Source organism: Podarcis bocagei (genome assembly GCF_964188305.1).
Source record: "Podarcis bocagei genome assembly, chromosome: 6".
NCBI lineage: Eukaryota > Metazoa > Chordata > Lepidosauria > Squamata > Lacertidae > Podarcis > Podarcis bocagei.
Window position 1 is genome coordinate 11281783 of NC_138130.1, and position 14686 is coordinate 11296468.

General features: G+C 49.6%; 1 protein-coding gene across 1 annotated transcript; it reads left to right on the top strand.

Annotated features, from left to right (window-relative positions):
- The first annotated feature begins 354 nt into the window (after positions 1-354).
- Positions 355-14460, top strand: CLN5 (CLN5 intracellular trafficking protein). Its single transcript, XM_081198599.1, has 4 exons — positions 355-558; positions 1246-1411; positions 9489-9714; positions 10882-14460. The coding sequence occupies exons 1-4, from the start codon at positions 437-439 to the stop codon at positions 11391-11393; spliced, it is 1026 nt and encodes a 341-aa protein (XP_081054725.1). The 5' UTR covers positions 355-436; the 3' UTR covers positions 11394-14460.
- Positions 14461-14686: the final 226 nt, after the last annotated feature.

Below are 14686 nucleotides of genomic sequence, written 5' to 3' on the forward strand. Positions count from 1 at the left end.
ACCCCCCAAAAAGCCTACAGCAGAGATATGGAATCATAGGACTGTAGAGCTGGAGGGGACCCAGGGGTCATCTAGTCCAACCCCCGTGCAAGGCAGGGATCTCAGCTGAAGCACCCGTGGCAGGCGACCCTCCCTATAAAGGCTTCCTTCTCCATGCGCAAACAAAAAACGACCCGGTGGGGCTGAGAGAGCCGGGAGATCGGATTCCCCCATCGCGATCGCGGGACAGAAACCAGAGGCAGAGAGGGGAGGGAAACGACAACAGCAGCTGTTGCCCAAAGCGTCTGGGAGGTTTCCGCACTGAGCATGTGCCCGACCCCTCGGCATGTGACGGGCTGAACTGTGCTCAGCTGACCGCTGGGCGGGCGAGAGAAACGCGGAAGCGGAGCTGGCCTGCCCTGCGCCGCTTGCTCTCTGCTTGCAGGGAAGCCGCATCATGGCTGCGGGCGGGGAGCCGGCGCGTCTGTGGCTGCTGCTGCTTTTGCTCCTGCAGCTGGAGACGGCCTGCAGCTCGACGTGCGGCTCCCCGGGGCAGCAGGGGTGGCCTGTGCCTTACAGGTGAGAGGACGGCGTGTGGGGAGGGGAGAGGGTCGTCGGGCAGGATCCCCACTCCCGCGGCTGCCTACTACCGTCCAAAAATTAGGATTTGCAAACATCCGGGCTGTGCCTAAAGTGGAACAAAGGGGTTGCATGCAATCCTGTCGTTCAGGTTTGTGCTTGCGCAGGAGAACTTCCCCCTCCTCTCCCCTGCCCCCACCCCCAAATCTGGGAGACCCTCTGAGCATAGTTGGGGAAGGATGGTGCCAGGGGGAGGAAAATAAGAAGCCTTGTTGTGTCAGTGGAGCTTCAGATGTCCAGAGTGGGATCATAGAAGTGTAGAGCTGGAAGGGATCCGGGGTCATCTAGTCCAATCCTCTGCAATGTAGGAATCCTGCCTACAGGCACCCCTGGGTGGTCTCGAACCACCAGCCTTATGGTTAACAGGCAGGTGCGCGCAATGCAGGGTTCCAGATGGGACGCTTTTTCAACACAGATGACTCATGGGCATGCAGGGGTGACTTGTCTCAAAATGTGGAGATAAAGTATAATTATGGGATGTAGCTCTGCGAGAGAGAAAATTCAAGAGGATGTCCAAGCAAGAGATGACTTCCAGTTTATGGCCATTTCTTTCTTCTAATCTGAACTTTTGGGTTAAAATGATTTTTTTTTTAAAAAAAACCAACACATTTATTTATTTTAATGCAGGCGTTTTGATTACCGCCCTAAAACAGATGCCTACTGCCAGGCTCGTTACACTTTCTGCCCAACTGGCTCTCCCATTCCGGTGATGAGAGATGACGATGTCCTGGAAGTATTTCGGTTACAGGCACCTGTCTGGGAATTCAAATATGGAGCTCTCCTTGGTCATATGGTAAGGTGACTTGTGTCTCCTCCTCCTCTGTTTTGTCAGCCTTTTGCATCCCAATTAACCTAGATTTCAAAACGTGCCATACAGAACTGACATTGTTAATTTGATTAACTATAGATCTTGTAAATATATTCAGAAAACATTGTTTACCACTTTTCTGGCAACAGGAGAGTGTTAGAAAATGTTCTGAGAATTTTTATGTAACAGCTTTGAAAGAAGCAATCTTTAAATGGCACTTTCAGGGCGGTTTTTATTTTTTGTTTTATTACTATTCCTGGCTAGTGCCAGTCACTGGCATGTTACAGTGATTCACTCCCTCCTTCCAGATATTAAATGTGTAAAAGTTTCTCTGTTCGTGCAGAGAAATCACGGGACGTCCACTTCCTGGAACTGCGCCATTTCCCCAGATTGCTTTGTTATTTTATAGCATTCGTAGTGTTGCCTTTCCTGCCATCCAAGGCATGTTACAAAAAACCACAATACGACAGCATAATTGGCCAATTAGCCTTACGAGCTGTGCAAGGTATGGCTCACTGATTCTCATAGTTGGTCTGCAATTTCTAGATTGTGGCAGTTCTGTGAACACTTACCTAGGAGCAAACTTAATTGAAAATTAAGCATGATTTATGAGTGGCACTGAGGGACGCGGGTGGCGCTGTGGGTTAAACCACAGAGCCTAGGACTTGCCGATCAGAAGGTCGGCGGTTCGAATCCCCGCAACAGGGTGAGCTTCCATTTCTCAGTCCCTGCTCCTGCCAACCTAGCAGTTCGAAAGCACATCAAAGTGCAAGTAGATAAATAGGTACCGCTCCGGCGGGAAGGTAAATGGCGTTTCCGTGTGCTGCTCTGGTTCGCCAGAAGCGGCTTAGTCATGCTGGCCACATGACCCGGAAGCTTTACGCCGGCTCCCTCAGCCAATAAAGCGAGATGAGTGCCGCAACCCCAGAGTCGCTCACGACTGGACCTAATGGTCAAGGGTCCCTTTACCCTTTACCTTTTATGGGTGGCACTGTGGGTTAAACCACAGAGCCTAGGACTTGCCGATCAGAAGGTCGGCGGTTCGAATCCCGACAGGGTGAGCTCCTGTTGCTCGGTCCCTGCTCCTGCCAAGTAAACGGCATTTCCGTGCGCTGCTCTGGTTTGCCAGAAGCGGCTTAGTCATTCTGGCCACATGACCCAGAAGCTGTACGCTGGCTCCCTTGGCCAATAAAGCGAGATGAGCACCGCAACCCCAGAGTCGGCCACAACTGGACCTAATGGTCAGGGGTCCCTTTACCTTTATATGCATGCAGTGGGCCAGGCTCTTATCGATGTATAGGCAAACTAAGGCAGTGTTTCCCAACCTTTTTTGGGCAAAGGCACACTTGTTTCATGAAAAAAATCTCGAGGCACACCACCATGCCAGATGGGGAAAGGTCACTTTTTACTTATGTAAAAAATAAAATAAAAAAATAGTAACAGCATAGAAGGTAATGGTTAGGCTAGCATTCCTCTTCCAAATATGCTAGGTTTTTATTTGCAGGGACTGTTCTACATGGGAAAGCATTCAGCACTGTCATTCTCCCATCTGCCATCTGAATTGGTACTATTCTGGGTCAACTTACTGTGCTGCATGTGTAGATGAAAATGGCACCAAGTGTGGGGGAGGGGGCAGAACAGGTTTCAGATATAGGATATTAAGCATACACGCACCGTATTTTTCGCACCATAGGGCGCACCGGACCATAGGGCGCACCCAGTTTTTAGGGGGGGGAATTCAAGAAAAAAAATCTTTTTTCCCCCCCGCAGCCCCAAAGAGCAGCGTACAGGCTGCACACAACCTCTCCCTGCCGGAGGGGTTGCGTGCAGCTATGGATCAAGCCAAGTTTTGGCTTCCCCTTTAGCCCCGTGCAGCCTCTCCTTGGCGGAGGGGCTGCACAGGGCTTTCCTGGCTTTACTGGGAGGTGGGGGGATTCCCTCACCTCTCCCCAAAGCCCGCAGAAGCCGTGCAAACCCTTTAAAGAGATCACGGCTTCTCCTGGCTTTCCTGGGAGGCGGGGGATTCCCCCACCTCCCGCAAAACCGGCAGAAGCCGCGCGCCTTTTAAAAGGGCTGCACGGCTTCTCCTGGCTTTCCTGGGAGGCGGGGGGATTCCCCCGCCTCCCGCAAAACCGGCAGAAGCCACGCGCCTTTTAAAAGGGCTGCACGGCTTCTCCTGGCTTTCCTGGGAGGCGGGGGGATTCCCCCGCCTCCCGCAAAACCGGCAGAAGCCACGCGCCTTTTAAAAGGGCTGCACGGCTTCTCCTGGCTTTCCTGGGAGGCGGGGGGATTCCCCCGCCTCCCGCAAAACCAGGCTCCCCCCCCAGCCTTCTAACCAAGTCGGGGGACAGCGGCAAAGGCGCGCTGCGCCCCTGCCGCTGTCCCCCGAGTTTGCGGGGCTGGCGACGGGGAGGAGCAGGCTTCTCCCCCCGCCAGCCTTCTAGCCAAGTCGGGGGACAGCGGCAAAGGCGCGCTGCGCCCCTGCCGCTGTCTCCCGAGTTTGCGGGGCTGGCGACGGGGAGGAGCAGGCTTCTCCCCCCGCCAGCCTTCTAGACAAGTCGGGGGACAGCGGCAAAGGCGCGCTGCGCCCCTGCCGCTGTCCCCCGAGTTTGCGGGGCTGGCGACGGGGAGGAGCAGGCTTCTCCCCCCGCCAGCCTTCTAGCCAAGTCGGGGGACAGCGGCAAAGGCGCGCTGCGCCCCTGCCGCTGTCGCCCGAGTTTGCGGGGCTGGCGACGGGGAGGAGCAGGCTTCTCCCCCCGCCAGCCTTCTAGCCAAGTCGGGGGACAGCGGCAAAGGCGCGCTGCGCCCCTGCCGCTGTCCCCCGAGTTTGCGGGGCTGGGCCAGCCTTCTAGCCAAGTCGGGGGACAGCGGCAAAGGCGCGCTGCGCCCCTGCCGCTGTCTCCCGAGTTTGCGGGGCTGGCGACGGGGAAGAGCAGGCTTCTCCCCCCGCCAGCCTTCTAGCCAAGTCAGGGGACAGCGGGAATGGCGCGCTGCGCCTCTCCCGCTGTCTCCCGAGTTTGCGGGGCTGGCGAGGGGGAGGAGCAGGCTCCCCCCCCCGCCAGCCTTCTAACCAAGTCGGGGGACAGCGGGAATGGCGCGCTGCGCCTCTCCCGCTGTCTCCCGAGTTTGCGGGGCTGGCGAGGGGGAGGAGCAGGCTCCCCCCCCCCCGCCAGCCTTCTAACCAAGTCGGGGGACAGCGGGAAGGGCGCACTGCGCCCCTGCCACTGTCCCCCGAGTTTGCGGGGCTGGCGACGGGGAAGAGCAGGCTTCTCCCCCCGCCAGCCTTCTAGCCAAGTCGGGGGACAGCGGGAATGGCGCGCTGTGCCTCTCCCGCTGTCTCCCGAGTTTGCGGGGCTGGCGAGGGGGAGGAGCAGGCTCCCCCCCCGCCAGCCTTCTAACCAAGTCGGGGGACAGCGGGAATGGCGCGCTGCGCCTCTCCCGCTGTCTCCCGAGTTTGCGGGGCTGGCGAGGGGGAGGAGCAGGCTCCCCCCCCCGCCAGCCTTCTAACCAAGTCGGGGGACAGCGGGAAGGGCGCACTGCGCCCCTGCCGCTGTCCCCCGAGTTTGCGGGGCTGGCGACGGGGAGGAGCAGGCTTCTCCCCCCGCCAGCCTTCTAGCCAAGTCGGGGGACAGCGGCAAAGGCGCGCTGCGCCCCTGCCGCTGTCTCCCGAGTTTGCGGGGCTGGCGACGGGGAAGAGCAGGCTTCTCCCCCCGCCAGCCTTCTAGCCAAGTCGGGGGACAGCGGGAATGGCGCGCTGCGCCTCTCCCGCTGTCTCCCGAGTTTGCGGGGCTGGCGAGGGGGAGGAGCAGGCTCCCCCCCCGCCAGCCTTCTAACCAAGTCGGGGGACAGCGGGAAGGGCGCACTGCGCCTCTCCCGCTGTCCCCCGAGCTTGTGGGGCTGGCGGTGGGGCTCTCCTGAAGCCTGGAGAGCGAGAGGGGTCGGTGCGCACCGACCCCTCTCGCTCTCCAGGCTTCAGCGAAAGCCTGCATTCGCACCATAGGACGCACACACATTTCCCCTTCATTTTTGGAGGGGAAAAAGTGCGTCCTATAGTGCGAAAAATACGGTACTTCAGATTGAACTGGTTGCTTGCTTTGCAAGTTTTCATTTCCCAAATGACTGCCTTGGCAAGCGCAATACCTACCAGGCTCAACGCCAGTCTCGCGCTGCCGCTTCCCGCGCTCTCAAGGACCCGGGAGGAGGAAGGCGTGAAGGGAATCCCGAAGGCGCGAAAACCTCGCGCATGCGCAGGCCTTCCGCCTGCGACAGCCCAGTAGGCCGGCCGAAGCGAGCGGCGATGGGATGTGGGAGGGAGCTCGCTCGCTGCCCCGCGTGTGCCTATGTGGGGCACGTTACAGCCCCGTGACGTCAGCGCCACGCAGGCAGCCAGGCAGGCAGACGGCGAGAGCCCCGCGCTGGGCGGCCTCTCCTCGCCGCCCCGCCTCTCGCCGCCCGACTCGCCCGCCTCCCTCCCACGGCACACCAGGCAATGTCTCGCACCGGTTGGGAAACACTGGTTTATCTCTTTGATGTCTGATGGGAGGGCATTCCACAGGGTGGGCGCCACTACCGAGAAGGCCCTCTGCCTGGTTCCCTGTAACCTCACTTTTCACAGTGAGGGAATTGCCAGAAGGCCCTTGGCACTGGATCTCAGTGTCTGGGCTGAACGATGGTGGCGGAGACGCTACTTCAGGTATAGTGGACCGAAACCGCTTAGGGCTTTAAAGGTCAGCACCAACACTTTGAATTGTGCTCGGAAAGGTACTGGGAGCCAATGTAGGTCTTTCAAGACTGTCGTTACGTGGTCTCGGCGGCAGGTAACAGCGCTCACAGCTTACGGACTGCACCGTGTAACAGGTGTCTGGCCCAGCAGCCTAAGGCGGACAAGCCACTGAAACAGGCATTCAGAATCCATTCATTTCATAAAACCTGCAGGGCTCAATCTCTGTGTTTGTTTGTGTATGTGTGTGTTTCTGTTTTGCCCAAGGGTCTGGGGGTGGGAGAGAGCTCTTTAGCATGATGCTTTTAAAACAATTAAATTATCAACAAACAAACCTGATGATACGAATAGCAACGTCAGGTGCTACGGGGGGGGGGGGGGAGAAGGCGGCCTACTCGGAAGTAAATACTGCGTCCAGGCACAATTAGCGCTGATTTAAGGTGCACCAAGACTGCCTAAAAACCTCACCAAAGATATGCAACAAAGCGCTTCGTTGCAGAGGACAGAGTTTGTGCACCGTGGAGGCTGGAGGGCTTCTATTCTACATGCGGGGGTTGGGGGGGGGCGAGGAAAATGTGCTCCGGGGGGGGCGGGGAAGGCAAGAAAAGGAGCTGAGCTCTAACTATAGGCTCCCACGCTTGAGCAGGCACGACTCGGTGGGGCGGACCACCCTCTCTCCTGGAGGAGGAGGAGGAAGAGGAGGAGGAGATTCCCATCCACGGCGTGGCCTCCCGCGCTCCTGAACGGGAAATCTCTGCAGCCCAAGACTCTCCGCAAGGCAGCTCCTCCCTTCCTGCCTTGAGCCGCTGCCAGCCGCGCCCCCCTCCCCAGTTATCTGCTGCCTGCCAAGCCCCGCCCTCTTCATTGTCCTCCCCTTCTGTTTATACACAAAGACCCCCCATCTTCTTCCCCCTTCCCCTTCCTCCATCCCTCGCTTTTTTCCCTCTCTTTCCTTTTTTAAAAAAAATATTTTCTCTTCCCCTTCTTTTTTTCCACCCTTTCTTTTTTCTCTTTCTCCCCCCCCCTCCCCGCCCTCCTGCCTTCCTGGGTTAAAGGATTTGAGCAATGGGTCTGGAGGTGGAGCTCGTCGGAGGATTAGCCCGACTCGCCCGCCTCCCTCCCACGGCACACCAGGCGACGTCCGGCGGCACACTACTGTGCTGCGGAACACCGGTTGGGAAACACTGAACTAAGGCCTGGGGGCCGAATCTGGCCCAATCGCCTCCTAAATCTGGCCCATGGACGGTCCGGGAATCAGCATGTTTTTACATGAGTAGAATGTGTCCTTTTATTTAAAATGCATCTCTGGGTTATTTGTGGGGCCTGCCTGGTGTTTTTACATGCATAGAATATGTCCTTTTATTTAAAATACACCTCTGGGTATTTGTGGGGCACAGGAATTTGTTCATTCCCCCCCCCCAATATAGTCCACCACCCCCCCAAGGTCTGAGAGACAGTGGACCGGCCCCCTGCTGAAAAAGTTTGCTGACCCCTGCTCTTACTGTTCAATCCTCTGTGTGTTTACTTAGACTCATGTCTCAATTGTATTTAGTGGGGCTTACTCCCATGTAAGTGTTCATAGGATTATAAAGCAGTGTTAGAAACTCAAGATATGTAAGCTGATGGCACCTGAAACCTAGGTTATGATCACCACGATGGAATTTCTCAGCAATGATTTTTTTTACACTGCAATTTATTATTCTTATTCTTCATTTCATTTCTGTACCGCTTTATAATTTAAATTTTTAAAAATCGCAAGGCGATTTGCATCACATTAAAGCATCCAATAAAACAATCCAAAATAAATTGCAAGCGTCCAGGAAAATACTTATTTCCCCATATTTATTCACCTATTTAATTTATATAGCAGTAGTACTCTAGGAAGCCAGGGTGGTGCAGTGGTTAGAGAGTTAAACTAGGACCTGGGAGATCAGGGTTCAAATCCCTGCTCAGTCATGAAGCTGACCTTGGAGTCCATCACAGCCTCTTAACCTCCCTCACAGGGTCATGGTAGGGATAAACTGAGGTGGGGGGTGTGTGAACCATGTACTCCTTGGAGAGAAAAAAGCGGGGATATAAATGCAGTGAATAAGCTCTTCTGTGTACCTGCTTAAGAAAGCTGGAGGGGTCAGCCAGATGGAGATGTCAATTGCCACCACATATCTATCATATGTGATGGACCTGTAAAAGTCCATAAAAGGGTAAAAGAGTATTGGGAAATAATTCATAATGAATTGGAAAAAAAGGTTCAAAAGTACTTTCCCAAAAAAACCAGAGCCCTTTTTGTTGGGAGAAATTCCCAGGTGTCAAAAAAGGTTATTTATGTATGCCACTACTGCAGCCTGTGTTTTGTTAGCCCAAAAATGGAAAACGAGTGAAGTCCCAACTAAAGAAGAATGGCAACTTAACCTGATCTGATTTGCCATCTGATTTGAAAAATGTTTATTGAATATATGGAGGAAAACTATATACGGTGGTGCCCCGCAAGACGAATGCCTCGCAAGACGGAAAACTCGCTAGACGAAAGAGTTTTCTGTTTTGGAGGTGCTTCGCAAAACGAATTTCCTATGGGCTTGCTTCGCAAGACGAAAATGTCTTGCGAGTTCCTGCTGGGTTTTTTCCCTCCCCCCCCTTTCTAAGCCGCTAAGCCGCTTATCAGCTGATCCGATCAGCAGATAAGCCGCTAAAAGCCGCTAATAGCGCTAATCCGCTAATCCTTCAATGGGCTTGCTTCGCAAGACGAAAAAACCGCTAGACGAAGAGAATCACAGAACGGATTCTTTTCGTCTTGCGAGGCACCACTGTATTTGAAAACGCGGGCAGCATTAAGATGAATTGAACAGTGTAAATAAGTTTTGATGGATGTAATGATGGAATACTGAATGGTTTAGTTTATATAAAATATGCAGGGATTTATGTTATGCAAAATGAACCATGGAAAGAGAGGAAGGGAAATCATTGATATTTTAAGGTTGTTTAAATGAATATTCTAAAATGTAAAACAGAAAATTTAATTAAAATTATAGGAAAAAAGAGAAATTTCAGTTGCCAACCCGGCATCCAGAGAGCTCCATGTGGTCGCAATTGGACCTGCACCAGCCGCAAAACTTGCCTGGCTAATTTCTAACACTGCCTTGGAGCAGTAAGGGGAACCCTGTGGCTTTTCAGATGTTTCTGGACTGCCAGCTTCCATTGTCCCTGACCATTGCTGGGTGGTGCTGATGAGAGTTCTGGTCCGACCACAGTGAATCCCCACCCCTGAGTTAGAGTCCTTATAGAGAGAAATGTGGAATGATGAACGAAGGCATGCCTCCACTTGTGTTGGTTGTTCCTTTCTTTTAGAAGATCATGCACGACGCTGTCGGTTTCAAGAGCTCCTTATCGGGGAAGAACTACACAATGGAGTGGTATGAGCTCTTCCAGCTGGGGAACTGCACCTTTCCTCATCTCCGGCCCAATTTGCTTGCCCCTTTTTGGTGCAATCAGGGGGCCGCCTGCTTTTATGAAGGGATAGATGATGCCCATTGGAAGGAGAACGGGACCTTGGTTCTGGTGACCACAATCTCAGGTAAACATGGAAACATTGTCATGGGGCTTGTTGACGTGGTGGGGATTCAGAAGTTGTTGGTGCATAATTATTATTTTGGGCTTGGTTCAGGCCAGTAAGCAATCTGAGGGTGTTACTGTATATCCATATATCTTTGCAAATTGCCTGCAATCCTCATCCGACTTTTCTGGGAACAATCCTTGCTGAAATTAATCAGACTTTCATTTGAGTAGATGTGGTGTTAGAATTCCTGCTCCATGATTGCAGTTATGGGATTGTTGTCTATCACATGACGGTATATGTTTTGACTCCACAGAGTGGGAAGTGACAAAGACATGTTTGTGTTACTGTGTTTCGTGAAGTGGGACTACTGTCCTTTGTTCTTTTTCTCTTTGCTGTCTGATGCTAGAGAGAGAGGGAGCCATGTTGCAGTGCTCCATGTGTGTTTATATATAAATAAAGTAGATTAGCCAAAATGTTGAGTTGCTGAGGTCTGTTATGCAAGATGCACAAACTCTGTGGAACCCTAAGTGTGCCGATGTCTGTTGGCATCAGTCGCTGTGATGTTCGGGCTGAAGAAAGCTTTTGAAGCTCCCGAACGATCAACCAGGAGGGAGAGAACATGCCAGTTGGGCATGTGTCTCTGCCAGGGTCCTACTCGAGTGTAGGCCAAATTCCTGATAGTTAGAGCCATTCCTCTGTTTTCTGTGGAACTGGGAAGATCTCCAGAGGTCTTCAGATTTGAACACTTTGTGGACACAGATTCTGTGTCATCATGTGCTTACACCAAGCATTCTGGTGTTCCTTCTGAAATAAATTTCAAAAAGTGACTGCTATGCTTGCATAGGAGCATCAGCCCAGCCTGTCAGGGAACACTGAGAGCCAGTGGGGTGTAGTGGTTAGTGCGTCGAACCCTGGGAGACACGGGTTCAAGCCCATACTCTGCCATAAAGCCAACTGAGAGCCCTTGGGTGTCTCTCAGCTTAACCTATACCTCACAGGATTGTTGTGGGGATTAAATGAGGAGGGAACTATGTACGCTACGCTGAGCTGCTGGGAAGAAAAAGGTGGGAAAGGCTGCAGAATGAAGCAGGTTATTTGAAAGCACAGATAGTATTCAGCTGTGCAGATATGATTCTATTATCCCCTTCCTGTAGTGTGATATTGTGTTTTCTTCTTCTTGCACAGGAGCTATGTTTAATCAAATGGCAAAATGGGTGAAATACGACAATGAAACTGGCATTTACTACGAGACGTGGATGGTCAAAGAGAGCCCGGAGGAGCAGGCCAGAGTGTGGTTTGAGCCTTACGAATGCTCCAAGTTTGTCCAGAGGACATACCAAAAGCTGGCTGAGCTGGGGGCCATTTTTAAGAAGATACAAACAAATTACACCACTATTACTCTCTTCAGTGGAGAGCCCGTCTGCTTTGGAAATGAAACGGCTATATTTGGACCACACGGAAACAAAACGCTAGCTCTGGCCATTAGAGACTTCTATTCTCCTTTCAAACCTTATCATTCCGTCAAAGAGTTCTTTCTAAACCTCTTGAGGATATTTGATGAAGTGGCTGTGGACCATCAGTTTTACCTCTTCTATAACTTGGAATATTGGTTTCTGCCAATGAAATATCCTTTCATGAAAATAGCCTATGAAGAAATCCCATTGCCTCATTCAAACAGCACAAAGTTGGGCATGTAGTTTTTCTTAATGCCCTTTTTTTGTATAAAGACAAAAAAAGCAAAATAAAACCCCCAAACCCATTTTATGCTGAGTTGCCTCAGACGTCTTTCAGGCTGACAAAGATGCCTGAAACTACTGGGATATACCTTGATTTTTACTAACGCTGAAAAGGTTATCTGCACAGGGAAATGAATGCATCAAACCTAAGCTATTTCACCTTTAATTTTGTGAGGGAATGATATTCTTTTCCAAGCCTTCAATTTTGACTTCCAGAGACACTTGATGTATGCACTGGAACCAATGTGGGTGAATAAGGATGGTAAATAATTATTCTGAAGTTCTCATTATGTGCCCTGTACGTGATTTGAATGGTTGCATTTAAACGTGGGAGCAGCCCTCCTGAGTGATTCCCCCACCTACTATTTTCATTTTATTACCCTCACTGTAGCACTCTGTAGAGCAGGCATCCCCAACCTTTGGCCCTCCAGATGTTTTGGACTACAGTTCCCATCATCCCTGACCACTGGTCCTGTTAGCTAGGGATCATGGGAGTTGTAGGCCAAAACATCTGGAGGGCCAAAGGTTGGGGATGCCTGCTGTAGAGCTGCAGGAGTGGACAGCAGATTCAAGTAATGCTGGCACGCAGAAGTATGTGGGGGGAAATGGTTTTCAAGGATGCTTACTAAGCCATTAGCATTAGACAATCACATAGAATAGAAAATAGGAATGTGGCTGCACATACATTCCTAACCTTGAGGTCAACCTTAAGACAATTATGGGGATCTGCTTAAGCACTTTTAAGTACCGGTAGCTGCTACTTACTCCAGGTGTGTTAAACTTATAGGTTGCTGCAATTCTAAAGGATGTTTTTCCTGGATGAATGCCAGCTGATCTGTGCTGTTGCTTGGACTACAAAGTTTTTCAAAATAGGCTCAATGAATTGGCAGTGTCAATTTGTGTGTTGCAAAACTTCTAATCACAATGAAATTACGTGCCTTGCTTTTAGAAAATTTTTTGCTTTGGATTAAAATTTCATGTCCTTTGTTCGTCCATAATCCCTATAGTTTGGATTAAAGTTTTTAATCCTAAAGCAGATCCAAATAACTACTGACCCAGAGGTCTTATCTCTATAACTGGGACAGTTTGTGCCAGTGTTTCACATCTTAAATGGAAACTTGGGTTAGTGAGCGTAATATCCTTGGGGAAGAGCAAATCGGGTATGGCTGTTTAAGCTGGCCTAAGGAATAGCACTGTTTAGTATTGGCCCATCTAGCAGATAAATATGTATCAAAATGAGCTAAGTTTTTATTTACTCAAGACACTTTTTTGACTATACCTTTCATGATCACCTATGTAGTAAATGAGAAGGATACTACCTTGATAAAATATTGTTTTTGATCCATGAACTGTATCATGCATTGCATTAATTAGAGTTTTCTGAGAGGATGTTCTCTCATGGAGTTACGGAAGAATGTGTCCTTGCTTACACTTTTAAGTTTTGAAGATACCTTCCCCTTTCCTAAGATCTGTTCCATGAAGGTATTTATTGTCCTATTGTGATGCCATTCTAGTTTCACAGATGTGGTTGCGCCTTAAAGGATTTACTGCTTATTATAAAAATAGCAATTGTTAATCATCATTCAAAATCCAAAGTTATGGTTTGGCACTCTTAAGGTTAGATGTACCATACCTGTTCAAAACAAAACAGGATCTTTGCTGTTCCTAAGAGAGAAAAGCTTTCACTAGCAGTTTTATTCTTTTGAAAGATGTTTACTAAGGGTAAACAATGTCATTATTTTTATCTTTGTTAGCTAGTCTACATCAGGGGTAGGCAACCGAAGGCCCGGGGGCCGGATCCGGCCCAATCACCTTCTCAATCCAGCCCACAGACGGTTTGGGAATCAGCGTGTTTTTACATGAGTAGAATGTGTCCTTTTATTTAAAATTCATCTCTGGGTTATTTGTGGGGCATAGGAATTCATTCATTTTTAAAAAAAATCCAAAATACAGTCTGGCCTACCACATGGTCTGAGGGACGAGAACCAGCCCACAGCTGAAAAAGGTTGCTGACCCCTGGTCTACACTGACAGAATTCAGTTGTATTAGAATTGCCCTTGCTATAGTTTGTGTAAACACAAAAGAAATAGGAGCTAAAATGCTTGCATGCAAGGTTTCACACGCAAGTGCCAGTGTAGCCCCTTGAGAAATTATAATTTTTTTACCAGTGCTTTTTCTGTGCAGCAAACAATGTGGCAAATCAGCCTCTGCAGGAAGGTGGATCAGAGGAAGTTTCTTTAGATCTAACCCAACTTTATAGAACAGAAAGGGAAATGACATGGAGGAGGAACACTCATTCATATAACAGAAACCTGGATAATATTAGCTTTGCTCTGCTGCTAAGTTTATACCTGATTGCTATGGGGTAGGGAGAAAGCAGCAATTAATAACAATACTATAATGAAATAGAAAGGTAAATCAGGCAGCTACACAGGTGCACTTTTCAAAGTATCAAGATGCTCATTCACACAACCTAAAATAACACCATAAGGATGGAAACAGTATTACTTAATTTTCATTTAAAAAACCATCCAGAAACCAAGTACATTTTAGGATCAAAAATGACATTTAAAGTGTTAAACAAATTCAGATAAAATCTGCCTATTCGATAAAGATCTACAGAAACTTGTATCCTATTCAGATGTAGAGTCCATTGAGCAAAATGTTCTTTGAATCATATACTTCGACTTACAGTTCACTCTCATCTATATGTCTGGTATATTTGGCAGTAGTTAAAATGGGTACATTTTCTAATTACAAAAGGATCCTACACTCAAAATATAAAATCCGTACTTTTTTTTTATTTGATGGAATCCTAACAGAAAGTGCATGCAAAGTTTTATCACTTACTCTGTATCACATCATGGTCTTTGTTGGTTTTTTTGAGAAGTAATACTTCTGAAAATATCAGAATCTGTTCAGGTGAACATGTACAAAAACAGGTGCCAAAATGTATTTCTGATTCAATACATTAAGTTGCTGGTTTTTTAAATGTTAACACTTTTAATTAAAGGTATATCTTTCTTCATATACCATGGAATGGGTCTTTAGTCAAACCTTAAAATGTATCCTGCATTACCACTTAAACCTTCACTATGTCTGCCTCCCACACCTTCAGGTTCCTTTTAAAAGCTTGTTTAGACTCTGGCGTAGTTTTTTCTTGGCCTAATTTGTGTAGGCCTTCAAACCTAGTCTTCATTACTCCGGAGACGGTTCTCTTACTAAATACTGCTGGAAGAAGAGATTGCTCCAAG